Source organism: Sugiyamaella lignohabitans, chromosome B, assembly GCF_001640025.1.
Source record: "Sugiyamaella lignohabitans strain CBS 10342 chromosome B, complete sequence".
Taxonomy (NCBI): Eukaryota; Fungi; Ascomycota; class Dipodascomycetes; order Dipodascales; family Trichomonascaceae; genus Sugiyamaella; species Sugiyamaella lignohabitans.
Window position 1 is genome coordinate 3,558,025 of NC_031674.1, and position 27,222 is coordinate 3,585,246.

A 27,222-nucleotide genomic window follows, 5' to 3' on the forward strand; every position below is an offset into this window, starting at 1 on the left:
GGCCGATCTCTACATATCTCTAGCGTGTCTCACATCTCACATCATGACTTGTATAAATACCCTTTATATCATCCATGAATCGCGGTTTTTTAATACTACTTCTCAATTGTTACGACAGGTACCTCCCATTCAAGCGAAATGTTGTCGTTATTTACTCTGTCAGTGGCTCTGTCACTTTTTACTGAGCTCGTATCTTCACAATCTACTTCTCAGTTTGTTTCCACTACTTCAATTTTCCTTCCCAATATCGGATCTCTCTCTGCTGTTGGTTCAATTTTATCCACTACTGGAAGTGACACTCTCTTAGTTGTTACATGTGCTCCATCATCTGTCGGGGCTCCTCCATGTATTCTCCTCGGTCCTCTTCTTGTTACATATGGCGCCACCACTGTTGCTTATACAACCGAGGTTCCTATAAGCCCCGGTGCTACTGACAGTGCTGAGTTCTTCCAACGATGTTCTTTCACTAGTCCAGTTGAGAGTGCCCTTTGTACTAATAACCCGACTCCATTCACTGAGACATTGACTCAGACTGTCAGCTCAAAAGAGATTGTTTTCTTCGATGTCACTTTTGTTAGCGATATCACGTTTACCGTACCATCCACAAGAAGTCAAGTACCAACTTCTTCGGTGATTTCTCCTTCAGTTACGGGTGTTATCTCTACAGCAGAGTCAAGTCCCACTGCCGAATCTACTGACATTAGTTCCACAGAACCAAGTCTGTCATCTACTTTTTTATCTGAGACAAGCTCAGCTGTATCTGTTTCGCAAACGAATTCTGCTGTCTCTTCCAGTGAATCGGAATCATCTTCGAGCTTGTTTTCTTCTTCTGAGACAGCTTTTTCGTCCCCCTTTTCTGCTTCGGAGACGAGCGCAGAATTATCTTCTAGCAAATTGTCTTCTTCATCTATAAGAGAAATAACCTCGGCTTCCTCTGTTTCCTCCTTAGAGACGAGTAGCGAGGTCTCTTCAAGTGAAGTAGCGTCTGCTTTGATTTCGTCTGAGATTAGTTCTGAGACCCCTGCCAGTGAACCCGTTAGCTCTGCATCCACCTTTAGCACAACGGTACCGCCTCTGTCAAGCGCAGAGACTACCTCCGAATTCTTCTCTAGCGAATCATCCTCGACATCTAGATCTGAATTTGAGACAACTCCATCTTCTTCCTCGTCTATTTCTTCTAACGAACTTGCTGCGACATCCTCATTGTCATCCTCAGCGACCGGCACTCCAATCTCTAGAGCAGGAAGTGCCAGTGAGGTTAGTTCCATAGTAGCTAGTTCAACTGAACTATCCTCTACTGTGCCCATCACCGAGTCTTCTACGGAGTCTCTTATAGGACCAATCACAGAGTCAGTCATAAGTTCCACCGCTGAGTCCACCACTGAATCCTTCACAGAGCCTACCTCACCTGTATCTGGTACAAGTGGCGTCAGTTTTAGTAGCACCTTGGCTGAACAAAGCTCTGGTCCCCCAAGTTCTGAACATACCAGTTCTGTTGCTTCTGCTTTCGCTCAAACTGAAGTTACCGTCACTTCTACCACCTCTATTCCTTCTCAGATTCATGCTTCTACGTCATCGTCTTTTTTCATCGGCTCCAGTAGTACACCTTCGGAAACACTATCCCAAGTTAGCACCTTCAGTTCGTCTCCTAGTCTATCCTCAAACGCAAGCCCCGGAATAGTAAGCTCTAGAAGACCAGTTAGCACTTTGCCCGAGTCAAGTTCAGTATCAAATCCTGGGGGATCTTCTTTAACTACTACCGAGTCAAGTGTTACCACTACGGAATCCACTTCTTCAGAAACTTCGGAATCTAGCTTTTTAAGCTCCACTGAAGCGACATCATCGGAAGTCAGTACTACAGAGTCTAGTCTTGCAAGCTCTACGGAAGCTATTTTATCACTAGTCAGCTCTACTGAGTCTAGTCTTGCAAGTTCTTCGGAGGTTAGTTTAACTTCTACCGAAAACAACATCTTCGAAACTACTACTTCAGAAACTGCTTCTTCAGAGTCCAGCGTCATCTCCTCATCTGGAACTGGTACTGCGCAAGTGACGTTTACGGTTGCTAGTAGTTCTGCTGAGTCAAGTATCAGTATCAGTTCTGTAGTTTCCAGTACCATTGAAACGACCTCTGTCGAGCCCATATCCAGCGCAACCACTGCAACCCAATCTAATTCTTTGGAAACCAGCTCCATAGAAGAAACAAGCTCAACAGTCTCCTCTGAAATCAGCTCTTCAACTATGAGCTCTATCGATATCAGTTCCAGTGACGTAATCACTTTTCTTTCTTCTAGTTCTGCTCAAACTAGCTCAATTGTACCGTCATCTGAATTTACGAGTTCGTTAGCAGGTACTAGTGAGAGTATTGTATCACAGTTCAGCTCTGTAACTCCAAGCACTCAAACAGCAGAAACCTCTCAAGAATCCGTCTCAACTGGAATCACGTCTGCCCTACCAAGTTCTCTTTCTATTTTCAGTGAACTTGCCTCTAGTTCCATTGAATCCAGCACCGCATCCAGTTCAACAACTTCACCTAGACAAGTTACAGAGATCACCTCCACCGAGCAGCATTCAAGTGTTGGCTCTATTCAAAGCACTTCCGAGACACTTTTAACGCTATCTTCTTCTCACATCCCCACCACTTTCTTTACCTCCACACCAAAATCAACATCAGCTATGTCGTTAACGTTTCCAACTGGCTCTAATCCTACACTTGTATCCGAAGTATCATCGCTTGTATCCAAATCAGTATCTCGCTCGGTATTCTCTGCTGTCTTTTTTGCTGTTTCTGTGTCGGTATCATCTTCCGTGTCGTCTACTGTTGTCCCATCGGTATCATCTGATGTCTCCGTATCTGTATCAGATGACGTTTCTTGCTCAGTATCTGCTTCTGTCTCTGCATCAGTATCTGCCTCAGTCTCTTCGTCCTTGAAACACAAATCAGCGGCCAGTCGTGTCCATTCTCATCATTCTCATTCAGCTATTGCTGTAATTACGGCATTGTTGGGAGCGTTTTTTTTATTTTGATTCTGTTCTCTGCCCTTGTCACTGTTGATTTTATTTCATATTTTTATGTATGGTTGAATGTCGAAGGGATAATTTAACGACTGTTCGAGTCTATTAATTCTTAGTTAAATTGGTGGTATACTCTGATTCTACTTATGGGTATTTAGTGTTGAAAAATATATGTTATATGTTACCAGATGGGCATTTCCAGGGGTAAAGTGGGGTGCAGCCGTGCATATTTCGTATCCGAATACGAGATTACGACGATTGCCTCAATCATCTCCAGAAAACTAGCATTCTAGCATTAATCTTCTGTCACTTTATTTTGTGTTTCGATTGACTTCGGCTTTTTTTGGTCCAGATATTTCTCAAATTATTCTCTTTTGTATTTATAATGACATTTTCATTTGAGCTTCGAGAGTTTTCCGAGGCGGAGCTCCCAAATTCCACTGTGGCAGTTCAGACGGCGTTGAACTTCATGAGCCAAGTAAAGTCGGCATGGACCAAAGGTAAATTTTACTCTGATGGACAAGTTCAAACTTATCACCATACAGCCAGTAACGGGGATTTCTGGATGGCGCGTGAATCAAACCACAAAGATGTATCTTTTGAGGAGTTCCGATCAGCTATCCTCCTGAATCACACTGAGAACGAAGTCAAATACATTCCTTTACTAGACAGCTTCAAAAGACTAGAACCAGTAACTTCACCAGAAACTCCTGATGCTCATGACTGGGAGTCACTTCTTGTTCACTATAAATTCCCAAAGTTCTTCAGTGATCGTGAGATGACTGTGTGGTTATTGGCAATCCAGCCTAACGAGGATGTTAAAGAATTCCTAGTGATCTCTCTACCGTCGAACAGACCAGTCACTGATTCAGAACACGTCACACAAGCATACTATTGTTCCATCGAGCATGTCAAATATAACGAACAAGAGCAACAGGTTGAGTGGCTCATGGCACAAACAAGTGACGCCAAAGGCAACATTCCACGATGGATCCAAAATAAATCAGTAACCTCGAGTGTGGTAGAAGATGTTCCACATTTTATCTCGTGGGCAAAGAAACAACGTGAAGTTTCGAAATAGATCTTGCGCACTCTTTCTTTACGAAAGATAAAGATGACATGATAACAAGTATATACAACACAAGCTAATAGATATATAAATAGATAGAGGACTTGATAGATGCTTCTAGTAATGCTGTGTAGAGACTATGCGTAGAATGTAATGGTGGGCTAAGCAACACGACCGATGCGAGAAGCAATATCTCGAGAAATGGACCGTTGTTTCTTAATAGCTTCGATCCATTCGACATTGGGTATTGGTGGATTTGGTTTCCCTTGCACAAGTGGCCAGAATTCACCACCTACACGTCCAAGTGACTGAGAACAATATGCCAGTTGCAGCCAAAGACTAGCACGAGTAGCTTTATCGGTAACTAATGGTCCAACGCTTTTAATAGCAGCCTCAAGTTCTGCTACTGTAGTGCGAAGGAATTCTCCTAAAAGTCGCGAGGTTGTAGATGTTGATTTTGATGCGATGCTGGAACTGGCTGGACCACCAGTCACAGTCGACTGGTGCGAAGTAGAATCTCCAGATTGTGAAAGGTCGTTTTGAGGGAAAATGGTTCGAAATCCCCCTACTGTCGCAAATACATGCTCTCGGTACACCTCAATATACCGTTTCAGGTACTTGTCTGGAGACTGCTTTAGAGGTGACAGAGTTTCCCACTGGTTTCTAATAAAGTGAAGTCGCGATGAAATATATAAATGATGCAATTGTCTGTTAGCCTCTGCGGTCGGTAAAGACTGTATTGGCTGCATTCGTCGTAAATACGATATGATTTTGACAAGAGTCGGCAATTTCGCTGTCTCTCGTAACAGTTTAAGAAGTTGCAAGAGCATGACTTTCATAATCTGTTCTGTTTCTTCCTGTACTTTTTGAATGATTTTTATGTTGTTGAATCTGATACCCAATCTTCGAGCATGACTGGCAAGATCTAGAGCCTCGGAATAGAACCCATTTCGCACGCATGTGAGAGTGAGCGAAGGTAACTCGAGAATATCCTGGATTTTTTCCAAATTCCTTAAAAGCAGTACATCATCCGAAGAATTGGCACCTACAGATGAATTGGAATTACCAGGTGAATTGATATTCGTATTGGATGAAGTGTCGTCACCTCCCCCAACTAGATGTGAGAGGTCATGTTGAACTGGCAGTTTTTCCTCCGCCTGCTCAAGCTTTTCTTGAAACTCATCAAATGCAAGAGTCAAATCTCGTACTGCTCTAGATCCCGAGATAAATTGAGATTGAGATGTTTTCGTAAGGGAAATTAAAGTTGTTTTTATCGACTCTGACGAGATGACCAGGTGTTCCCGCTCGGCTCCTATAGAGGTCTGATTAAGACCCCGAATATGCTTGATGTAGTCATGGAGGTCTTGTCGAGAGAGTATGTCATCACTCCCTTGAATGCTTTTGGATAGGATATCTAGCAATGGGTCAGAATCGCTCATATTAGATGTAAGCATTGAATCATTAACTGTAGTAGTTGACTGGTTGATAACTGGATCGCGTTGATATTTGACACGGCTACAATCTGCTGCAATCTGCAGTTGCACTGTGGAACGTAGATAAGCTAATCCCAGAAACTAGTTAGGATGGTGCTTAAGGGACTGATCTTAGCAATAGTGTTTTTTAAAGCCATTTTTGTTAAAGATTTTTGATATTCTAGTTATCAATATAAACTTTCTAGAATCGGTCGCTTCTTGGCCAGACAAAAAATACCGATATCAGCGATTCATCCCTTGCTCAGGGTCTTCTTTAACCCCTTCTTGAGTCATAACTGACTTCCTCACGACCGAATCGATTCATTACTCGACACAACTGATCAGTCCATTATCTTAAAAAGCGTATACGGTCATATATTTCGAAATACAGCGTATAGCTGCCAAGCTCAAAGTCTTGGGAAGTCTCACTTTCTCACCCCCTGAGATGAGGTTAGGGTTTGAGTGGGAAAAAATGGAACTCCAACCCCGATCGGAATTTTCCGGCTCATGCTCTAAGCCAACTGTTACATGTTACAATCGGGGACGGCAAGGCTGAAGCTCTCAATGCAGTCCTTGGCGAACTGGGCGGACGACCGTGACCAAGACACGAGCCAAGAATAGCGGGAATGTTTGGGGTCAGAGCCGAAATACGAGTTTCTCTATTGGTAGCAGAGAAAGCTCTTTCTAAAAGATCAAACTCTAAGTTGACTTATCTCCGTGAATTCGACGGAGAATAGGATATCAGTGCAAACTGGACAATTCCTTCGTACGTGGGGGAATGTACTAATTTCCCCGACAAAGTCAAAAATATTCTGGGGAACGGAAAAACTTGCCTAAAAGTATTCCGGAAAATACCGAGTAGATTGGGGGGGCTGTATCATACAGTCAAAGATGAAAAGAGTGGAAATATAATACCCCATTGGGTGCACCACAGGTACATACAAACTGTGCCCATGATTTAAGGTCGCATAAAAAAATAAAATTTTCGACTTTCTATGCAGGTTCATGCAAGGAAAAGTATGGAACCACATTTCCGGGCATGCTGTGCAGTAATTTTATCCGGATGGCATGATATCCGGTGACGTATTTCTTGTTGGGGTATACAGTGTTTATCTGGTATACTCCAGAGATTATAACCAAGTTTTGTTTTGTGCCGGGTTCTATATTCCGCTTTAACAAAAGCTCTTACGATTGTTTTTTTTCCATTGACTTTTACGGAAAAACTTTTAATTCTTTATCGCTCAAACATTGATCTTTATAGTGTAATAATATTATTTAGACTGTTCTGTTATTATTCATAAGCTTTAATACCTCCAGATACTAAAATTTCCACCGTTGATTTTAGTTTCTGTCTTTGCATCGAGATAAAAAGTTTGCCAAGGTGACTATCCAGATTAGGCTCATTTCTCGGATTGACGGCCCGCATATGCGATGTAGAACGACGATCTCTGCTTGACAACGCTTCGACCATCTATATCTTCGGTTTCACATCTCCGGTAAGACATTGTTTATATAAACAATGGTAAACCACATTTCCTATCAAGCTTTGTCAAAATAAAACTCAACTTTACCCTTTCAATTGTATTTCACTTATATTTATTACACTCCATTAGGAGATAATCGGTTTTTGATTGTGGCTCTTATCATACAGACTTTGACAGTGCCAACATGACTCGACTATTTCCCATTTTCACTTATGTCACAGCTTTAGCTATTCTGGCTGATCTTGTCAGTGCCCAGGTCACGCCGCTAATATCCACGTTCGTATCGAGTACTTCAATCTTTCTACCTAATATGGGTTCCATTTCAGCTATTGGATCTGCCATTTCCACCAGAGGTGACGATACACTCTTTGTAGTTACATGTGCCCCAGGTCCTGCATGTGCTCTTCCCGGTCCACTTATAGTCACATATGGTCCAACAACAGTAGCTTTTACCTCAATGGTTCCTGTTACTCCTGGTGCCAAAGAAAGTGCACTCTTCTTCGAACGTTGTGTGTTCACTAGTCCTGTTAATAGTGCACTCTGTACATTCAATCCTCAGCCATTCACCGTTACTATTACTACTATGCTTCAATCTGAACATATCAATTTTTTCCCCGTCACATTTGTGGACGACATAACATTCTCGCTGCCTCCTCAACCAACAATTACAGAGCCAAGTTCGTCTGAAGTGACATCTACAGCATCACCTTCTGAGTTTACTACTACTGCTAATCCAGTAATTACTTCTAGTGCCCAAGTGTCGAGTACAGCTTCTGCAGTAAGCTCCACTCAGGCTCCAATCAGTTCTGCTGTGACTTCCAGCGCAGTTTCATCTGCTGCAGCTTCTAGTGCTCCCACTTCTTCGGCAATGGTTGAATCTTCGGCCGTATCCACATCTTCTAATGTCATCGTTTCTTCACCAACAACAAACGATTTGGTAAGCTCTACGGTAAGCTCCGCTTTGGTTTCTTCCGAGGTCGACCTTAGTGTTTTGACGTCGTCTGTAGAGTCATCGACTTTACTCTCGAGCAGTGCTGTCTCCACTACCACAGTACTTTCATCAGCTGTCTCCTCAAGTGCATTTACAAGTTCTCAATTGGAAACATCTGATCTTTTGTCTTCAGCAGCCACCAGCAGTTTTGCTGTCAGTTCTGCTCCGGTTTCGAGCTCGTTGGTGTCTTCGCAGACTAGCTCGTCAGAAGTTTCATCAATTGTGTATACCAGCTCTGCCTTAGTTTCAAGCCCAGCAATGTCTTCAGCACTCACTAGCAGTTTTGCTGTCAGTTCCACTCCTGTTTCAAACTCGTTACTATCTTCGCAGGGTAGCTCGTCAGAAGTTTCATCAGTTCTGTATACCAGCTCTGCCTTGGTTTCAAGTGCAGCTGTCTCTTCTCCCACAACGTCTGCTGTAGAGTCTGAATCTGTTGCTCCTCTCACTAGTTCAGGATTTGTTGACATTACGTCCTCTCCGGTCGAATCTAGTGCCGTTAGTTCAGCTGATTTGACTAGTAGCGTTACTTCAGCTATCTCTTCTGCAGTAACATCGTCTGTATTGGAGTCTGAATCTGTTAGCTCCAATGTGGCTTCGCTTACCACTTCTTCTCTCCTCGAATCTAGTGCCATTAGTTCAGCTGATTTTACCACAAGCGTGGCATCAGTCGTCTCTTCCGCAGTCACGTCGTCTGCCTTGGAGTCCGAATCTGTGGCTCCGGTTACAACTTCGTCTTTCCTCGAGTCTAGTGCCATTAGTTCAGCTGACTTTACCACTAGCGTTACTTCAGTTGTCTCTTCCGCAGTCACGTCATCTGCCTTGGAGTCCGAATCTGTGGCTCCGGTTACAACTTCGTCTTTCCTCGAGTCTAGTGCCATTAGTTCAGCTGACTTTACCACTAGCGTTGCTTCAGTTGTCTCTTCCGCAGTCACGTCGTCTGCCTTGGAGTCCGAATCTGTGGCTCCGGTTTCAACTTCGTCTTTCCTCGAGTCTAGTGCCATTAGTTCAGCTGATTTCACCAGCAGCGCGGCTTCAGTCACAACATCTGCCGTCGAGTCTGAATCTGTGGCTCCACTTTCCACTTCTTCTTTCCTCGAATCTAGTGCCATTAGCTCAGCTGATTTAACCAGTAGCGTGGCTTCAGTCACAACGTCTGCCGTCGAGTCTGAATCTGTGGCTCCACTTTCCACTTCTTCATTCCTCGAATCTAGTGCCATTAGTTCAGCTGATTTAACCAGTAGCGCGGCTTCTTTCACAACGTCTGCCGTCGAGTCTGAATCTGTCAGCTCTTCTGTGACCCCTCTTACCACTTCTGCGTTTGAACCAAGTTCCACAAGTCTTTCGGAAGTGACTAGCTCCGAAATGGAAACTGCCACCTCTTTGGTGTCGTCTTCAGAATCCGACCTTTCAATGAGTTCTACTTCTTTATCTTCTGATCTTACTCCTTCGAGTGTCGTATCTCAGGTCACTTCTGAAAGTTCATCCTTTGATTCAAGTGTTACTACCACTATGGTGAGCTCTTCCCCAATTTCTTCTTCGTTCGGTTCCACAGCGTATGCCTCAAGTTCACTCACCGTTCTAACTAGCTCTGCCGTAGCTTCTGACGTTTCAAGCTCAATCCAGGCCTCATCTTCTCTATCATCAGTACCTTCAGAATCGTCCTCTAGTGTGCTCACAACAGCCTCTTTTGTTAATTCAACTGTTACATCTATCGCCTCTTCGACTCTTGCTTCCTCTGCAGAGACATCATCCGGTGTGGAGACCAGTTCGCTGACCACTGATCCAGTGATATCATCTGCTGTTTCTTCAGCTGATCCATCTGCTACTTTTTCAGTGGCCTCTTCAACTACGATTTCCTCCATGTCTACTGCTGTCGATTCATCTTCTTCTGTTGTCGACCCACTCGTTTCATCTGCTGCTTCTTCCGCTGAACCATCAGCCACCTCATCGGTCGCTTCTTCAACTGATATCCTCACCAGCACTACAGTCGTCGATGCATCTTCTTCGGTTGTCGATCCACTCGTGTCGTCAGCTGCTTCTTCAGCTGATCCATCCGCCACTTCTGGCGCTTCATTGGTTGCTTCATCTGCTGTCGTCACATCTTTTGTTTCCTCAGCTGATGTATCAAGTTCAATATCAGTCGTTTCTTCAACTGATGTGTCATCTGCCTCTTCTGTAGCTGACCCACCCGTCTCGTCTGCTGCTGTTTCTAGTTCAGTTGATCCATCAAGTTCATCGTCAGTCGTTTCTTCAACTGATGTGTCATCTGCCTCTTCTGTAATTGACCCACCCGTCTCGTCTGCTGCTGTTTCTACTTCAGTTGATCCATCAAGTTCATCGTCAGTCGTTTCTTCAACTGACGTGTCATCTGCCTCTTCTGTAGTTGACCCACCCGTCTCGTCTGCTGCTGTTTCTAGTTCAGTTGATCCATCAAGTTCATCGTCAGTCGTTTCTTCAACTGATGTGTCATCTGCCTCTTCTGTAGTTGACCCACCCGTCTCGTCTGCTGCTGTTTCTACTTCAGTTGATCCATCAAGTTCATCGTCAGTCGTTTCTTCAACTGATGTGTCATCTGCCTCTTCTGTAGTTGACCCACCCGTCTCGTCTGCTGCTGTTTCTACTTCAGTTGATCCATCAAGTTCATCGTCAGTCGTTTCTTCAACTGATGTGTCATCTGCCTCTTCTGTAATTGACCCACCCGTCTCGTCTGCTGCTGTTTCTACTTCAGTTGATCCATCAAGTTCATCGTCAGTCGTTTCTTCAACTGATGTGTCATCTGCCTCTTCTGTAGTTGACCCACCCGTCTCGTCTGCTGCTGTTTCTACTTCAGTTGATCCATCAAGTTCATCGTCAGTCGTTTCATCAACTGATACATCATCTGCTACTTCTGCCATTGACCCGCCAGTGACGTCTGCTGTTGCTTCTTCAGTTTACTCATCAGACTCATCCCTGCCAGTTGCTTCTTCAACTGTTGCTGACCCACCAGTCTCCTCAGCTGTTGCTTCTTCAGTTGTTTCCTCGACTAATTTCCCTTTCGCTTCTTCCACCACTGATCCATCCGTTTCTTCGGTGTTCGACCCACCTGTCTCATTAGTCACAACATCGAGCACTCAATCAGGTTTGTCATCATCAGTCGCCATTTCCACTGCTGTTGATCCATCTAGCTCATCAGTCATTGATTCATCTGCTGCTTCTTCAACTGTTCCATCATCCACTTCTCTCATCGATCCTGTTTCATCGTCCACTGTCGCTGCTTCTTCAGTTTCTGGTACATCTCTATCACTTGCTTCTTCCACCGATATTCCATCTACATCATCGAACATTGATTCTTTCACTTCATCTGTCGTTGATCCACCTGCCTCATCTGCCGCATCTTCAGCTGATGCTTCTGGTTCTTCTTTAGTTGGTTCAACAGTATCCTCCAGTGTTGCCTCTGCAACCGATTCATCCGATTCGACTCTTTCAGTTGCTTCTTCAACTGATGTAGCTTCTGTTTCTACTACTGTCGACTCATCATCATTAGTTGCTTCAACCGATGTCGCATCCGCTTCATCCATCGTGTCGTCTACTGCTGTTGCTTCCACGACTGATTTGGTCTCTGTTTCTTCTACTAGTGAATCGCTTGACTCATCCGCCGTTGCGACTTCGACAGTTACATCTGGCCCATCTTCATCTGTTGTTTCTTCAACTGATTTTATTCCTGCTTCCTCTGCAACTGTTCTATCTAGCTCTTCTGCTTTGGATCCTGCTCCGTCATCTGTCGCTTCTTCGACTGACCCATCAGACTCTTCTGTTCCAGTTTCTTCTTCTACAGATCCTGCTTCTGCTACTTCTGTAACTGATCCAACCACTTCTTCTGTTGTTGATCCTTCAGTCTCACCGGCATATCCATCAGGTTCATCTCTAGCCATTGCTTCTTCGACCGATCTGCCATCCACTTCTTCAGTTTTCGACCAATCCAATCCATCCGCTACAGCTTCAGCTTCTGGCTCTTCCCAACCAGCTCTTTCGTCAACAGATCCAGCCAGCTTGACTGATGTTCCATTCTTATCATCAACAGCTGATCCAACTATCACATCTGCTGTTGTCTCATCTTCATCATCATTAGTTGCCTCAGCCTCTGGTTTGTCTTCTGGTGGCTCTGCCGTGGTTACTTCTTCAGTTGATCCATCGGGTTCGTCTCAGCAAACTGTATCTTCAAATGAAGCTACCGAGACTGCTGCTTCTGGTTCCTCGTCTTCAGTTGATCTATCCGGTTCTTCTCTGGCCACCTTGACGGGTGTACCATCCGCTTCTTCTGTCGTAGATCCATTTTTCTCAACTTCTGTTGCTTCCTTACTCGATCCATCTAGCTCGTCTGAACAAGTCGTTTCATCTACTGACGTTCCTTCTGTATCCTCTAGCGTCGACCCATCGCTATCATCAGCAGCTGTCGCCCCTGGTCTGTCTTCATTTGATACCGTCTCATCCACTGTTTCAGCAGTATCTGGCCAGGTCTCTGCTTCTTCACTAAGTGCAACTGCGCAACCCACTGGTTCTTCTTCAGTTGAAACCGCAGTTCTTTCTGGATCGGTTGTCACTTTGACCACACCTAATGTTGGAGATTCTTCATTTTCGACTGCCACAGATGCTTCCGATGTTACGGCAACACCCATTTCTGATTACCAGTCTGATCCCTCTGATTCCACCTTCACTTTAGTATGGATGCCCTCGACCACTCTTTCCGGTACTCCAGTCTCTGCTCAATCGACCGGTAGTCTTGGATATCCAAATTCATTGGTCTCGGATCCATCTCCATCGGACTCTTCAAACGCGGATCCCTTGCCATCATCTGGCTCAAGTGATGCCTTGATCGATGACCCTGCTTCTGTTGACCCATCCGATCCATCAGAAACGGCTGCTCCTAATGCTGACAACTCGCCCGTTGCTTCAATAACCGGTTCTGCTGTGAATCCTGAACAGTCTGGTGCCTTGGACGGAGACAATGATCTGCCAAATAGATTTTCATCAGTGGCATCGGTTCCACCTCAAGCTTTGCCGTCAAACGCTCCAACAGGTTCTGATTATCCAGTTGATGGATTCCCTGTCAATGAAAGCTCTGGTGCCAGCCACTGGTTTTCAGCCCCAAAAACTATTATTGTTGTTTCACTCACTATCTTGGTTGGTGTTATGTGATTATTTTTTTATGTTATTTTGATTTTTGATGTCCTGTTTGATTTAATATTATGTTTTAGAATAAATTCTGATTTTTTAATTGATGTTGCTTATCCTCAGCTACTTGTCCTAGTCTCACATTTGAACCCACTTCTCTACCTATGAATAAGATGGACATTGAGTATTGGTATTGATGAGCGCTCACATTCATCTTACTTATTATACTCGCTATTAATTTGTTTATCAATTCTATTCTATTCTATTCTATTCCATTCATTTCTGGATCTCTCTCAGCCGACCCCAACTTTTCATATCAATTCCAATCCTACTCTTTCAGATTATGCTTCTAATCAAGTCTATCAGAGTTGACCATCACAAAACCCTTCCTGCCACTCCTCCTAGCTAACTATAAATTATTCCTATACTCAAAATCTAACAATTTCATAATAATGCCGCCCATTTACCAACTCAATCTCAATCATCAAATCCCTGCGTGCTCTCCTGCCATGATCGCCCATTGTTGCCGATCATCTAAACAAGGCATGGCGCGTTCGCGGCTTCTCAATCTCTCTTGGGCAAGGGTTGTTTATCCAATCAATCGACGACTATCAAGCACATTAGCCCTGCTATAGTTCATATCCAACCACCGTCAGAGCCACCAAGGATAGTGTCTTGTGGTTCTGAAATTGATCTATACCACATCGTTCGAAATGGAGGGACTTTATTTCAACGTGAATTTGTAAGTAGAGAATGTCAAAGACTAATGTTAGATGCTTTTCTTAGGTTTTGGTGACTGGAGATACTAACAGAAATGTAGTGGCTACATTGAGGGCTTGGTTCGAGGATACCGTAATGGTTTGCTGACCTCTTCTCAGTATATCAACTTGACTCAATGCGATACCTTAGATGGTGAGTATATTTCATAGAGCGAGAAGTTATCACTTGTCCAGGTATTGTGAGAACAACTTTTTCTGGCTGGTTACGAGTACAACCCCTGGCCGCTCTCGCAAGTCCAAAATCGATGTCAATGACATTTGTATTTATGTCAATGACTTGATAACTTGTGGTTTAAAGAATGCCGTATCAATAATTAGCACCAACAAGTACCAAAAACTAACAAAATAAGATCTCAAGTTACAATTATCAGCCACCGAGTATGGCAATTTCTTGTCCAACATTCCAAGTCCTCTATCTACTTCGAATTTCCAAGAGAAAGCATTCTTCAAACTGATTGAAGAGTTTAGATACATTCGTGCTCAGGCAGTCGAGCCAATGGCCAAATTCCTCGATTATATCACTTATGGATATATGATTGACAATGTAGCCCTGTTGATCACAGGTACTGTTCATGAACGTGATAAGAGTGAGATTTTGGAGAGATGTCACCCTCTGGGTTGGTTTGATACATTGCCTGCTCTGTCAGTGGCAACTGATGTAGAAAGTTTGTACGATACTGTTCTTGTGGATACGCCATTAGCTCCCTACTTCAAGGGAGTGTTATCAGCGGACGAGCTCGACGATTTGAACATTGAAATCATTCGTAACAAGTTGTACGGGGCTTACTTGAAAGATTTCCATGAGTTTGTTCAGACTTTGCCGTCGCCATCTGACGAGATCATGAGCCGACTCCTCAACTTCGAGGCAGACCGCCGAGCTATCAACATCAGTCTCAACTCGATCGGAACCGAGCTGACCAAAGAAGAACGTGCATCTCTGTTACCCGAGTTCGGCACTCTATATCCAGCAGCCACCGAGTCACTGTCACGAGCCGACGACGTCGAGCAGGTCCGCAATGCCGTCGAGACCTACGGCGGCGATGCGTTCACCAACCTGTTTGACAACTCGTCACACAAATCGATCGAAGACCATTTCTACCAACGCGAGATGGAGCTCTGCAAAGCAGCCTTCACCCAACAATTCACCTACTCCACCATCTGGGCCTGGATCAAGACCCGCGAGCAGGAAATCCGGAACATCACCTGGATCGCAGAGTGCATTGCCCAAAACCAGAAAGAACGCATCTCCAACTACATCTCCGTTTTCTAATTAATACACATTTTGTTCTAGTTTATTGACGAAGGGAATGCCTCCGGCGGCTGGGGCTGCGCCCCAGACCCCCCGGCTCCTCTCGCTGCGCTCGAGTCGTTGCGAGGGGATCTCCTGGTCGAGTTGTCGGGTCTTCTGAAGCTTACTTCGCGGCCTGGAAACCCCGACGCAACGACTCGAGCGCAGCGAGAGGAGCCGGGGGGTCTGGGGCACAGCCCCAGCCGCCGGAGGCATGCCCAGGACTGGATAGTGTAACACGGTTATTAAATATATGGCTAGTGAGAGTGAATAAAGACCTACTTTTTGCCGAAGGAGAAGGACAGGCCTCGCGAGCGTGTCGAGGTCGGGGATGTGCTGGGCTGGGATGTGTTTGCTGATACGTCTTCTCCGTCTTTGCGCTTTTTGGACATTTTGCGGCCGAAGGACGAGGTTCGCAGTTTGAATCCGCCGGGACTGGTTGAGGGTGCTGAGGATGACACAGACGCCGCGGTGGACACACTGGCAGACCGCGTTTGTGGCATGGCTGGTACGGGACCGGCGTCTTCCTTGATAGACATCAGACTGGGATCGTTCTCTTTGCCAGCAGCAGTGGTGGTATTGGTACGGAAAAGTTGTTGCTGGGGAATGGCACGTGGTGAGGCAGATGTTGTGGCAGGAAGTGAGCTGGTTGAGGGGGTACGCCCGGCAGCAGATCGGATTCCGGGATGGATAGATTGGATAGGATCGATGCGCTCGTCATCCTCAGCAATTGCCGTGGTGCTGACGTTGCCATTGGTGTTCGTTCCATTGGTATTAACAACATCGATCAATGATGGGTTGGCAGTAGGAGCTACTGTCGACGCAGCGGTGTTGGGAGCAGCAGTTCCGTAAACACCAGAACCATGAGCTGCTCCAGTGAAGTCATCATTGGCATAAAGGTTCTCCTTCTCCATATCTGAAGGAGAGATTTCTTGGTAAAACAAAACATATGCAGTGGCCATGCCCTTGTTATCGCCGAAAAAGTTGAATACATAGTTTGGATCCACCGACTCGACCATCTCGTCGTCAAACAGTAACCAGCCCATATGTTCGGTCTTCACAACTGATACATAGTGTCCGTGATAAGGACCACCTCCAATGTGTACAACAACAGCACACAACTCATACAGTTTGTCGGGATCCTCAGCATCAAAGGTGGTGTTAAACAGTCTAAAGTGTTTAGGATAGAGCACTCGGTGGAAAAGCTTAACATTACGTTGCATGTCCTCGGTGAACTTGAACCGCTTCAAATGAAGGGCGAGAATTTTCGGCAGTTTCTTGACTTTCATTCTCTTCTCAGCTTCTTGAAGACCGCCACAAGTATCACAGTGGAACTTGTTTCGTTCACAGAGCATTTCAGAAGCGGAAAACTGACGAAGACAGGCAGTAATTGACGTATTTCTCTCTAAATCAATTGACAGATCGAGAAATTGTTCATCTCGCCGGGAAACTGTTTCACAGGTAAGACACTTTGTTTCAGAGGTCAAAAGACCTTCGAAAAGCTCATGAACCCATCGTGAAGTCGATGAGATTGCTGACGACTGAGACGAAACGCTATGGCCTTTGTTGGTACCATTGCCGTTGCCATTGGTGACAATCCCATTGGCTTCAGCAGCAGCTACTTTAGGAGCTACTCTGTCCACACTTTCAATGACTTCATTGAGAAGAAAGTTGAAGAACTCATGAGCATCCTGGTGCATCGACGATCGGAACAGTTCATTCTCTCTTTTCAATACCTCGATCAGTTTAGACGGAGATACTACACCGATTCGTGACGAGTTTTCCGACATGGACTCAAACAGGTCCTTTAAACTGGTGAACAAGGACTCGTCCATGCTGTAATCATTAGACATGGACAAATCCATGTTAATAATAGGGCCCTTGATAAGAGCAGCCCGTTTACGGGTTTCAGGAGTTGCAAATGGATCTTCGGTGTATCCTACAACGGGGATGTTTTGGCCCGGGAATCTTGATCCCAGTTGAACTCCATTAAGTCCCTCATAAGGAGGCTTTTTTGAAGCGGATGTATCAAGAGACTGTCCATTAAACATGGTACTAGAATTGGTAGCGTTGATGAAAGAAGCAGGACCAGGAGAGCCGGCAATTGATGGGCCAGACCCGGAAAAGAAGCCGTTGTTACCGGATGAATTATGATGAGAGTCCAATGAATGACTAACATTGGTACTGGATGTGTTACTGGAATGCGAATCTTTTCTGCCAAAAAGCGACATTCTTCGAGTGACCGACTTGCCTCCACTACCATTGTTATTAGATCCATTGGTATTGGAGGTGGCGGAATTATGTGCTGCAGTCGGAGAGTCGATGTGAGTAGGTAAAGAAACCGAGTTGTGAATGGTGCTGGCAGTGACACCGGAAGCAGCACTTTGAGCCAAAGTGGTCTGAAGAGCCGCCAGTTCTTGAGCGTTCAAACCCGACTGATTCAAAGCAGCAGCAGGATCGACTGCAAATGGATGGGGGTTCAACCCGACCACCGAAGTACGTTTGTTACGGCTATGAGGCGAATCACCCAGATTCGATGGTGGGAATGCTAGAATCTTTTCTCTAAACGCCTTGGAGTAGTATAAACATTGTAAAATAGAATTACAATAACAGGTGTTACCAAAATTCTCCATGCCAAAGATTTTGGCCGAGCCATCGCCCAGGCTGTCGTAATCCACTGGAGATTCCACAGTCATCTTGCAGGTTCCTCTCTGACGGTCTGAATCAATTATTAATCAGTTTCCTAGTATTAATCACTTGATCAAATAGTGACGACGAATGGCGACAGAAATTGGAAAAATTTTTGTACAACTGGTAAAAATAAGAGTTGAGCGGAGATAGACGAGTAAACCGTTGAACTGTATTAGAAATGCACTCTCCACTGTCTCGCTGTCTCGCTGTCTCGCTGTCTCGCTTCTTCACAAAACAAACCAGTATCAATATTCAACTCAGATAATTCAAACCACAAACGTTCAGATTACCACAGGTATTCGGACACCGAAATACTATTATAATAAGGTCCTGCTGATGCTGATAAAAAGAAAAACCAATGTCAACCAGACTCAATTATAACCAATAAACAGCCCAAGAAAGATCAAAAAACCAAAAAGACCAAAAAAAAAACTGTTTTCAAACGTCTAAAAATACATTAAATTTATTACCGACGATAGGTTACCAGGAAAAGCAGACCCAATTCGACAGTCAATCAGTTCAAAGGTAAATCAATCAATCAATCAATCAATCAGGCAATCAGCCAGCCAGTCAGGCAATCAATCAAACGGAGACTCGCTTTACAGGAAATTCAAAGCCCCGAAATGACTCAAGATTTCAAGCTCGCAATATTAATAATTAGAAAAATTCCGCTAATTTACAAAATAGCGCAAAAAGTGTAAAACAGTCAGCGAAGAAGTTGCCAGCCAAAACGCTAGTAGTGAGGTTAGTAGTTGAATCCCCAGTCAGAAATAGTGGGTTGGCAGCGGCGGAAAACGAGCAGAGCAGACTCCCCCCAATACGGATATAACAGGGCAGGGTCTGGTGCGAGCAGCAGCAGCGGTAGCGGCACCACCACCTCTCCTCCCACTACTCCCACTACTCCCCCTACCTCTACCAACCCTCCGAAGCACTCTTGCCTGAAGAGATAAAACCGTTGTAGGGCTCTCTGCAACATGCACCACCACCGTTCTATTGTCCCAACCCTCTCCTCGAACCTCTCTACCCCCCTCTTCTAACACCGTGCTGCACTCAACTCAACCCGTTTCAGCTAGCGTAGGTGTGGGGGTGGCGGCTGCCCCGCACGCATGCCAGCCCCACAGCACGCATGCATACCCCCCTCTGGCACCGGGTGTTTGGGTGAGCTGGAGGGTTGGGTCGGCCTCCGGCGGCTGGGGCTCCGCCCCAGACCCCGCTGCTCCTCTCGCTGCGCTCGAGTCGTTGCGTGGGGATCCCGTCCGAGCGGGGGTTTTGGGCCGCGCATGGAGGGAGAAAAGTGTATATGACCATAGAGTGAGAGAAACCGGCGTGCTGCATGCGGTCAGGACTTCATGATACAGCAGAAGCAGCAGCAGCTCGACCATGAACAGAAACGAGTAGAAAGTAAATAAATAAGCAATAGTAAAGCGGGTAATATAGCAGAATAATAGAACAACATAGCAGCAGAGCAGCAGGACAATAAAGCAAGCAGCTGCTCGTATATCACCCCGCACGGCCAGAGCTGCACCACCACCTCCAACCCTCGCACCCCTGCAACACCGTACCCCTCCCTCTTCCCCACCACGGTCCTAGCCATCTCCTGCGAAGCAGGAGCAGCGGGGTCTGGGGCGGAGCCCCAGCCGCCGGAGGCAGGCCCCCTCCCCCTCATAAGCATGCAAATGTGATTAGAGAAGTATAGTGCTAAGAGATCACTCGTCCGGGTCGAGCAGAGACTGGTACTCGTGGCGGTTGACGGGCTCGCTGTCGGAGCGGGTGAACGAGCGGAGTTGAATGCTGGGGGCCACCGAAGGATGGGCTCCAGCGCCTTGCGGAACACCAAGAACACGATGGTGCCGCAGATTAGAATAAGGGCTATGGTCTGGATGGTCAGCAATGAGAATTAGAAGGTCCAGATCAGCCCATGAACAGGCTGGCTTGCGGGATACTTACAAAGATCAAATTGAACAGAAAGTTCATGGCGCCTGTGATCTGGCCGAGCCGGGCTTGCGTTGGCGGGAAACAATTCCTGTGCCTGTTTCGTGAGACTGGGCTGTATCTGGTCGCTCTTTACTGTGGAGATGCTCGCTGCTCGCCTGGCGACGACACTTCACTGGTGTTATATATTTCGACATGAAGCCAGCCGTGCGTGGGTGTTCAGCTGCCTCAGCAGGAACCACCAGCCCAAGCCAAGCTTGACGACGGGCTTGAAAGGGTGTTTGGGTATGAATCCTCTTCTGCCAGCCCACGAGTTTGGGCTGGAGAGTAGCTAGCAACTCGTCTCCTCTCCCTGCTCGCTCCGGTATAGGGAGGGGTACCCTACAACCCCCGTCAGCGGGGCACAATCCAAACAACCCAGCCTGTCGGCCCGCCCCACACGCCCGACTCGAGCGCAGCGAGAGGAGCAGCGGGGTCTGGGGCGGAGCCCCAGCCGCCGGAGGCACACCCCCTCTACCCACCCCTTCAGGGCCCCAGAGACGACGACGATCCGGGGGTGGGGGTCGGGGGTTCCGTGCGTCACGATCCCCGCTCCGGCGTGACCTGGCCGTGCAGCGAACAGGGTCCAAAGGCGGGGAACCTGGCTGTCTGAGGTACACCTGTCTGTCTCACTATTGTTCTTCCCGATCTGGACTCTTTGGCGGGGTCTGTGTCCCTCCGGTGGCTGGAGTGTGCCTCCGGCGGCTGGGGCTTCGCCCCAGACCCCACGGCTCCTCTCGCTGCGCTCGAGTCGGTGCGTCGGGGCCCCTGGTACTGGGGGTTGGATGAGTGTGGTGGGGTGTATGCCCTCCTTCTCGCCACTGGTGTCTGTGGGTTCGGTGCGGGGTGTTTCGACTGAGGAGAGTCGCGAGCCACCATCTCGTCGGGATGCACCCCAGCTGAGACATTGCCATGGATATGGAATTGCTACCAAGCGCGTGACCAGATCAAGTCGAGGGAGGGTCTCGAAAGGGTCTACCCAACCAGTCGGCCAGTCAGCCTTGCTCGCTGGTTTGGGCAGTCAGTCTCCTTCGTTCTCAGCCGCTCGGTCTAGCAGGAATCCAAACCACGCTCGAGCAACCTCCGCAGGGGTGAACTTAATCCTCCCACAGCACCCCTCCTTCCCCCTCTGTGCCTCCGGCGGCTGGGGCTCCGCCCCAGACCCCGTTGCTCCTGCTTCGCAGGAGGCCAGAGGGAGCCCACACGTAACGACTCGAGCGCAGCGAGAGGAGCCGTGGGGTCTGGGGCGAAGCCCCAGCCGCCGGAGGCCGGCCCTGACCGTCGCGCTGGCCCCGCCGCCCCATCATGGGTGCATGTGGCTGCAGGGCGAAAAAGAAAGCGTGGACAAAACAGGTTAAATATAGAAACCGTGCGGTTTAGACTAATTTAACTGATCGGCCTAACCGCATTTCGTGCGTGCCAAGGAGAGGGTTTGTTGACATGTTTTGGACGGCGGGGACTAATTACGAGACATTTGGGTCCAGCTCCGGTCGGTGACTGGAGGGGCCCCACCGGTTCAGTGATCTCGCTTGTATCACATCGGCTGCCACACGAGACAGCGGGGCACGCTTGGGCCAGGCACTGGCCACGGGTCAGGGGCCGGTCTGTCAGGGTATTGATTCAGCCGTCAGTCACACCATGCATGTCGTCATTACTGCTGCCAAGATTAGCGACCAGGATTCAGGGGGAGAGGGGTGTGCCTCCGGCGGCTGGGGCTCTGCCCCAGACCCCGTGGCTCCTGCTTCGCAGGAGATGACGGGGGGTTCCCCCGAGGACGACTCGAGCGCAGCGAGAGGAGCTACGGGGTCTGGGGCAGAGCCCCAGCCGCCGGAGGCATGTGCCCGTCTCGCCAGGGGGGAGTGTGAAACTATAAATAATGCAGAAAACATGTGCTGAGGTCGTGGAGATATAAATAATTATTTAACGGAGCGTGCAGGAGGAGGAAATAGAAATACCGTTGACAGGCGGTTCAGGGGTGAGTGCGACGCGAGTAAATAAATACAGAGTAAGCACAGAATCACGAATGAGTGGTGGTGAGTGCTCGATTGGGTCGTGATTGGGTCGTGAGTGGTGAGCGGTGAGTGGTGGGTGAAAATAATTATTTTATTTATTTTAATTATTTAATTAATTGATGTTATGGTGTGGTGGCCGACGGTTTATTGCGCTATTGTGTATATAAAAAAAGCAGCAGCGTCAGGGCCCGCATCGCAACCTAAAACATGGCTTTATTTATTTATTGACCTATTTGCTCATAGACTGCCGCTAATGATCAATCACATTGCCTCCAAATCTTATTTTAGCCATGCATAATCCCACTTTCAAGCGGCAGTGTGCAGCATGCGCATAGTTACATAACACTGATTGATTTCACCACGCACTCGCATTATAAAAAATGGAACACCGGAATAAATAGTTAAATTATCATAATTCCGACGTTTTACAGTTATTTCTTAACAATAGACGTGAATTTTTCACTTGCAAATATTATATAAAAAAATTCGTAAGTTTATTTGTGGTTTAAATGAGTAGCGAGGTATTTTTTTTACTTTATTCTTCGTTTTATTCGTTTTCTTCATTCCCTTTTAACCCCTGTGTGGTTTCGTGTTTGTTGAGTGGTGGTGGTGGGAAGAGCAGCAGCAGCAGCAGCAGAAAAAATTAGCCAGTCTGGAATGGCATATCTTGATTTTACGAAAGTATAAAGAAATACGATTTTCTCGACTCACAACATAACTTTCGACACGTCGAATCTGAGCTTGAACCTATTTCATCTCTCTATTTGAAAAATAAATTCTGCCAAGCTGTGGCCCACTGTTGTGATTATCACCCGACCAAGCTCGTTTCCACTAGACCATATCTGACTAGTGACTAGTTCAGCTTCAGCTACTCTGTTTTGGTTTTCTCGATCTGATCTCTTCGTTATTTTGTGTTGGTGGTCGTTTAATATTATTTTAACTTTCGTTCGAGTAAAGACTTTCGTTTTGGCTTTTTTTTTTGCTTCGGTTGGTGCTTTTCAGGGTGTTTTGGCTGTTAGCTGTTGTTTTCTGCACAACGCTGCTCAATCAATAAATCAATCCTCACTGCTCGCTACAAACCTGATTCTTCATTCGTTGGTTGGGTTTATTTGTTTCTGACCACTCGTTGCACCCAGGGGGTATTGAACTCACGAGCATACTCGTACTAACTGCTGAAGCATAGAACTTCTCAGGAATCAACGAATCCTAATTCGCGACCTTAAATTTAGGTTTACCTTGTGATCTGATCTTATTTGTTCTTAGATCTGGTTACTACTGAGACCACAGCTGACTATTGGATCTAATTTATTTTGATTTGATTTGACTGATCTGATTTGACTTTGTTATCTTTGACTGATTGGCTGATTTTGACAGTGGTTGATTTACTTTGTTTGATTTTTGTTTGACTGTTGGATTGATTCGTCGACTCACTTCCTGTTAATACTCTAGCACTCTAGCATATCAATCGCATTACAACAACGAATCATATACAATGCAAGCAGTCGACTCCCAGGTGACGCCCCAGCTGTCGCCTCCTCACAACGACTCTTACAGAGGTGTGACTTTGGAAGACGGCTCGGGATCTCCTATTGCCGCTCCACAATCAACTCACACTTCTCCTTTCCACTATGCACGACACCCTCAATCCCATTACAGATCAGTCAGTGGAAATAGTATTACACAAGTACGAGGCACCTCGAGCTCGCCGATTCGCAACTCACCTCATCGTTCGTCACAGCTCCGTCATTCGCTTGCTCCTAACTCTCTTTCCCCTTCATACCAACAATCACCATACCACCACCAAAGACAGCCTTCTCCTCTCTCTTTAGGCGAAGGTGACTATCAAACTACCACTAACGACAGTAGTAATGGCACAAATCAACAAGATTATGAACCCGAACAAGACTTTCAATTCCAACCACAACAAACTCAACATCCAAATGGCCCCCCTCCACAACCTAACTTCCAACAGTCTGTGCCACAGTCGCTGTCACATTCGCAATCCAACCCCCAACTACAATCTCACTCACAGTCTGTACAACAGGCAGCCTCTCAGTTGCAACCATTGCCGTTACCAAGACCTCATTCAGATGCTAGATTCGCCAGACCAAGATCATCCAATTCTTCTTTAGACTCGGCATACAGATACTCGGATCCCGAAAATTTACCTATGCCTAATTATGGACACTCTCGCCAGGTTTCTTCAGCATCTTTGTCAGAACAAGCCAGTCAATCCGCATCAGCATCAATGTTTGATTTGTCGCAATCGTATATTTCAACACAATTCGGCCCTAAATCAGCCGCTCTAATGCCTCGAATCCAAACCATAGAAATGTATAGAAAAAACGCCAAAAAATCCAACGACCCAGTCATCCAGTTTCAGTTTGCTCAGTATATGCTTCAGACTGCGCTTTTATCGTCGACTCCTGGTAAATCCAATCGACAAAGCATGTTTGCAACCGATCTTGCCTCGTCAGCTTCTTCCACCACAACTGGTTCTTCTTCGTCCGAAGGAACTGGTAATAATGGAGCAAATGCTGGTGTCGGTATCAGATCTAGCATGTATTCAACCAAGTCTTTGGGTGCTGATGATGAGAAGAAAATCAAACGTGATTTACTCAAGGAAGCAATTTCCATTCTACGAAAGTTATCAGATCGTGGTTTTGCCGACGCTCAGTATCTGCTAGCTGATGCTTTAGCGTCTGGAGCTCTTGGCAAGCCTGATTTGCGTGAATCGTTCAGTCTGTTCCAGCTGGCTGCTAAGCATGGTCATGGAGAAGCTGCTTATAGAGCAGCTCTTTGCCTCGAACAAGGCTGGGGTACTTCAAAAGACATTCGTAGAGCTGTGCAGTTTCTGCGTATGGCAGCTTCTCGTAACCAGCCTGGTGCTATGTTGCGACTAGGAATGGCATGTTTCTATGGTAGAATGGGTATGAGCAACACTCCACAAGTCAAACAAGAAGGTATTAAATGGTTAAAACTAGCTGCTAATGAAGCTAATGAGATTTTCCCACAAGCTCCTTATGAACTAGCCAAGATTGTGGAAGTAGGTTATTCGGATATTGTCATTCCTGACCAACACTGGGCTGTTCAACTCTATGTCAAGTCGTCAGAACTCAACTATATTCCTGCTTCAAGAGTTCTTGGAAAGGCATATGAACTCGCTCTATTGGGCTGTCCAAGAGACGCAGCTCTATCTATCCATTACTATACACTTGGAGCTATCAAGGGAGACCCCGAGTCCATGTACTCCATGTGTGCATGGTACATGATGGGAGCCGAGCCCATTTTGCAGAAAAATGAAGAAGAGGCTTATGAATGGGCCCTACGAGCTGCCAATGCTGGGCATCCTAAAGCTCAGTTTGCAATTGGATACTTCTTAGAACACGGAGTGGGTGTTGAAAGAGACATTCTACAGTCGTCGTTCTGGTACCACAAGGCTGCCGAAGCCGGTAACGAGCATGCCATTAGCAGACTGGCCAAAGAAAAGTCCCAGCAGGCTAAAAACAAGAAGGCCTCGAAAGACATGACCCCTGGCTCTTCCAAAGACAAAGAGTGTATTATTTCCTAACTGTAATCTCTGCACCATCTAATCACACATCTCCCGACATATTTTATTTTTACCCCCTCTCTCTCTGCATATCCAAACTCTTTGGGCCTAATATAATCATACTGTTTTCTACTTCTCTCGTCTGGCCTTTCTGCCTCCGGCGGCCGGGCTCTGCCCGGACCCGTTGTGCTCGCTTCGCGAGCTTCTTACGGCGACCGACCTCTTCTGCCTTCAATGAACGGACATAGCACAGAACCGGCATGTCATGTCAGTGAACGAGTATGTCATGTCAACGGACATGTCATGTCAATGAACGGACATGTCATGTCAGTGAATGGGCATGTCATGTTAGTGAACGGGCATATCGTGTCAGTGAACGGACATATCATGTTAGTGAACGGACATGTCATGTTAGTGATCAGACATATCATGTCAGTGAACGGACATATCATGACAATGAACGAGCATGTCATGTCAGTGAACGAGTATGTCATGTCAGTGAACGGACATATCATGTTAGTGAACGGACATATCATGTCAGTGAACGAGCATGTCATGTCAATGAACGGACATATCATGTCAGTGAACGAGTATGTCATGTCAGTGAACGGACATATCATGTCAATGAACGAGCATGTCATGTCAGTGAACTGGCGGCCGGGCTCTGCCCGGACCCGTTGTCCTCGCTTCGCGAGCGCCCTTATTTTAAACCGATCTCCCTTCGGTTAGGAGACCCAGTCGACACTAGTATCACCAATATTCTTTAATGTGTTATTTACTGTCGTATTTAGATATATAAATCCTGTGATACTATTACAATATATACGTGGTTCTAAAACTGGGTCAGACGGCTGTTGTTTAGTCATCTATCGTTTTGTAGAGAGGGGGGCGTATACCAGTGAGTCTGTTATAATTTAATGATTGTTGTCAATTTCATCAGTGATTCATTAGTTCGCTGTTGATTGATTAATTTATGTTCATTGTTGTCTTATATAGATACATGATAATCACTGGTGCAATTTAATTGTCATTTTAATCAGGAAATTCATCTTGCTACTGAATCAAACGAAGTATCCCGAGAACTCTCATTCATGGAAACTGGTAAACTTTTTAGCAACAAACTTTATATTGTAATAACTTCAGGTATATGTATGGTATTTAGATAGTGAACTTCTAGTTGAAAGAAGTATTACAGCACATATCATTATTGCACACAGTTACTCACGTTTATCTGAGACATTCTAAAAATACAATAACGGAAAATACTAAATCTCACACGCTCTACCTATTACCCCATCTACAGAATCACAGAACAAACAAACCCACCCCCGTAGCACATCTGGACCCTCGACGAAACGAGACCGAAGGGGGAGGAGTAGTGGGGTCTGGAGCGTAGCCCCAGCCGCTGGAGGCAGCCAGATTGTGAATTATTGCATGGCGGAGCTATAAGAGACTCACCAGTCGGACACAAGCGACCAGTCACGTTTGGATCTGATCATATGCCTGATACTGCTATAACTATACATGAAGTTTATAGGGTCGCCAATCTCATGTATGTATAGAGTATCTCGTCACACCGATCGTTCCTACAATCATGTGACAGACACTTCCCGATGGCCAGACTCTCTCTTTACCCCCCTAACACCTTCCATCCCCGCCCAATTCAAACTTCAGCCAAAAAACAATCAATCAGGGGGACCCATACGCCCGACTCGAGCGAAGCGAGAGGAGCCGCGGGGTCTGGGGCGAAGC

At 46.2% G+C, this 27,222-nt stretch overlaps 7 protein-coding genes across 7 annotated transcripts; 4 read left to right on the forward strand and 3 right to left on the reverse strand.

The window, feature by feature from the left end:
* Window positions 1-3,397: 3,397 nt before the first annotated feature.
* AWJ20_3191 (uncharacterized protein) lies at window positions 3,398-4,093 on the forward strand (the record flags this gene model as incomplete). Its single annotated transcript, XM_018880197.1, has 1 exon — window positions 3,398-4,093. The coding sequence occupies one exon, from the start codon at window positions 3,398-3,400 to the stop codon at window positions 4,091-4,093; it is 696 nt and encodes a 231-aa protein (XP_018738040.1).
* Window positions 4,094-4,242: 149 nt separating this feature from the next.
* COG8 (Cog8p) lies at window positions 4,243-5,535 on the reverse strand (the record flags this gene model as incomplete). The annotated part of the gene is made up of 1 exon (XM_018880198.1): window positions 4,243-5,535. The coding sequence occupies one exon, from the start codon at window positions 5,533-5,535 to the stop codon at window positions 4,243-4,245; it is 1,293 nt and encodes a 430-aa protein (XP_018738041.1).
* A 3,953-nt stretch (window positions 5,536-9,488) lies between these two features.
* Window positions 9,489-10,922, reverse strand: AWJ20_3193 (uncharacterized protein; the record flags this gene model as incomplete). The annotated part of the gene is made up of 1 exon (XM_018880199.1): window positions 9,489-10,922. The coding sequence occupies one exon, from the start codon at window positions 10,920-10,922 to the stop codon at window positions 9,489-9,491; it is 1,434 nt and encodes a 477-aa protein (XP_018738042.1).
* A 3,532-nt stretch (window positions 10,923-14,454) lies between these two features.
* On the forward strand, window positions 14,455-15,228 carry VMA6 (H(+)-transporting V0 sector ATPase subunit d; the record flags this gene model as incomplete). Its single annotated transcript, XM_018880200.1, has 1 exon — window positions 14,455-15,228. One exon carries the CDS (start codon window positions 14,455-14,457, stop codon window positions 15,226-15,228), a length of 774 nt encoding a protein of 257 aa, XP_018738043.1.
* Window positions 15,229-15,524: 296 nt separating this feature from the next.
* Window positions 15,525-17,942, reverse strand: UBP13 (Ubp13p; the record flags this gene model as incomplete). The annotated part of the gene is made up of 1 exon (XM_018880201.1): window positions 15,525-17,942. One exon carries the CDS (start codon window positions 17,940-17,942, stop codon window positions 15,525-15,527), a length of 2,418 nt encoding a protein of 805 aa, XP_018738044.1.
* Window positions 17,943-23,412: 5,470 nt separating this feature from the next.
* On the forward strand, window positions 23,413-25,491 carry SKT5 (Skt5p; the record flags this gene model as incomplete). Its single annotated transcript, XM_018880202.1, has 1 exon — window positions 23,413-25,491. One exon carries the CDS (start codon window positions 23,413-23,415, stop codon window positions 25,489-25,491), a length of 2,079 nt encoding a protein of 692 aa, XP_018738045.1.
* A 260-nt stretch (window positions 25,492-25,751) lies between these two features.
* Window positions 25,752-26,237, forward strand: AWJ20_3197 (uncharacterized protein; the record flags this gene model as incomplete). Its single annotated transcript, XM_018880203.1, has 1 exon — window positions 25,752-26,237. The coding sequence occupies one exon, from the start codon at window positions 25,752-25,754 to the stop codon at window positions 26,235-26,237; it is 486 nt and encodes a 161-aa protein (XP_018738046.1).
* Between the last annotated feature and the right edge of the window lie 985 nt (window positions 26,238-27,222).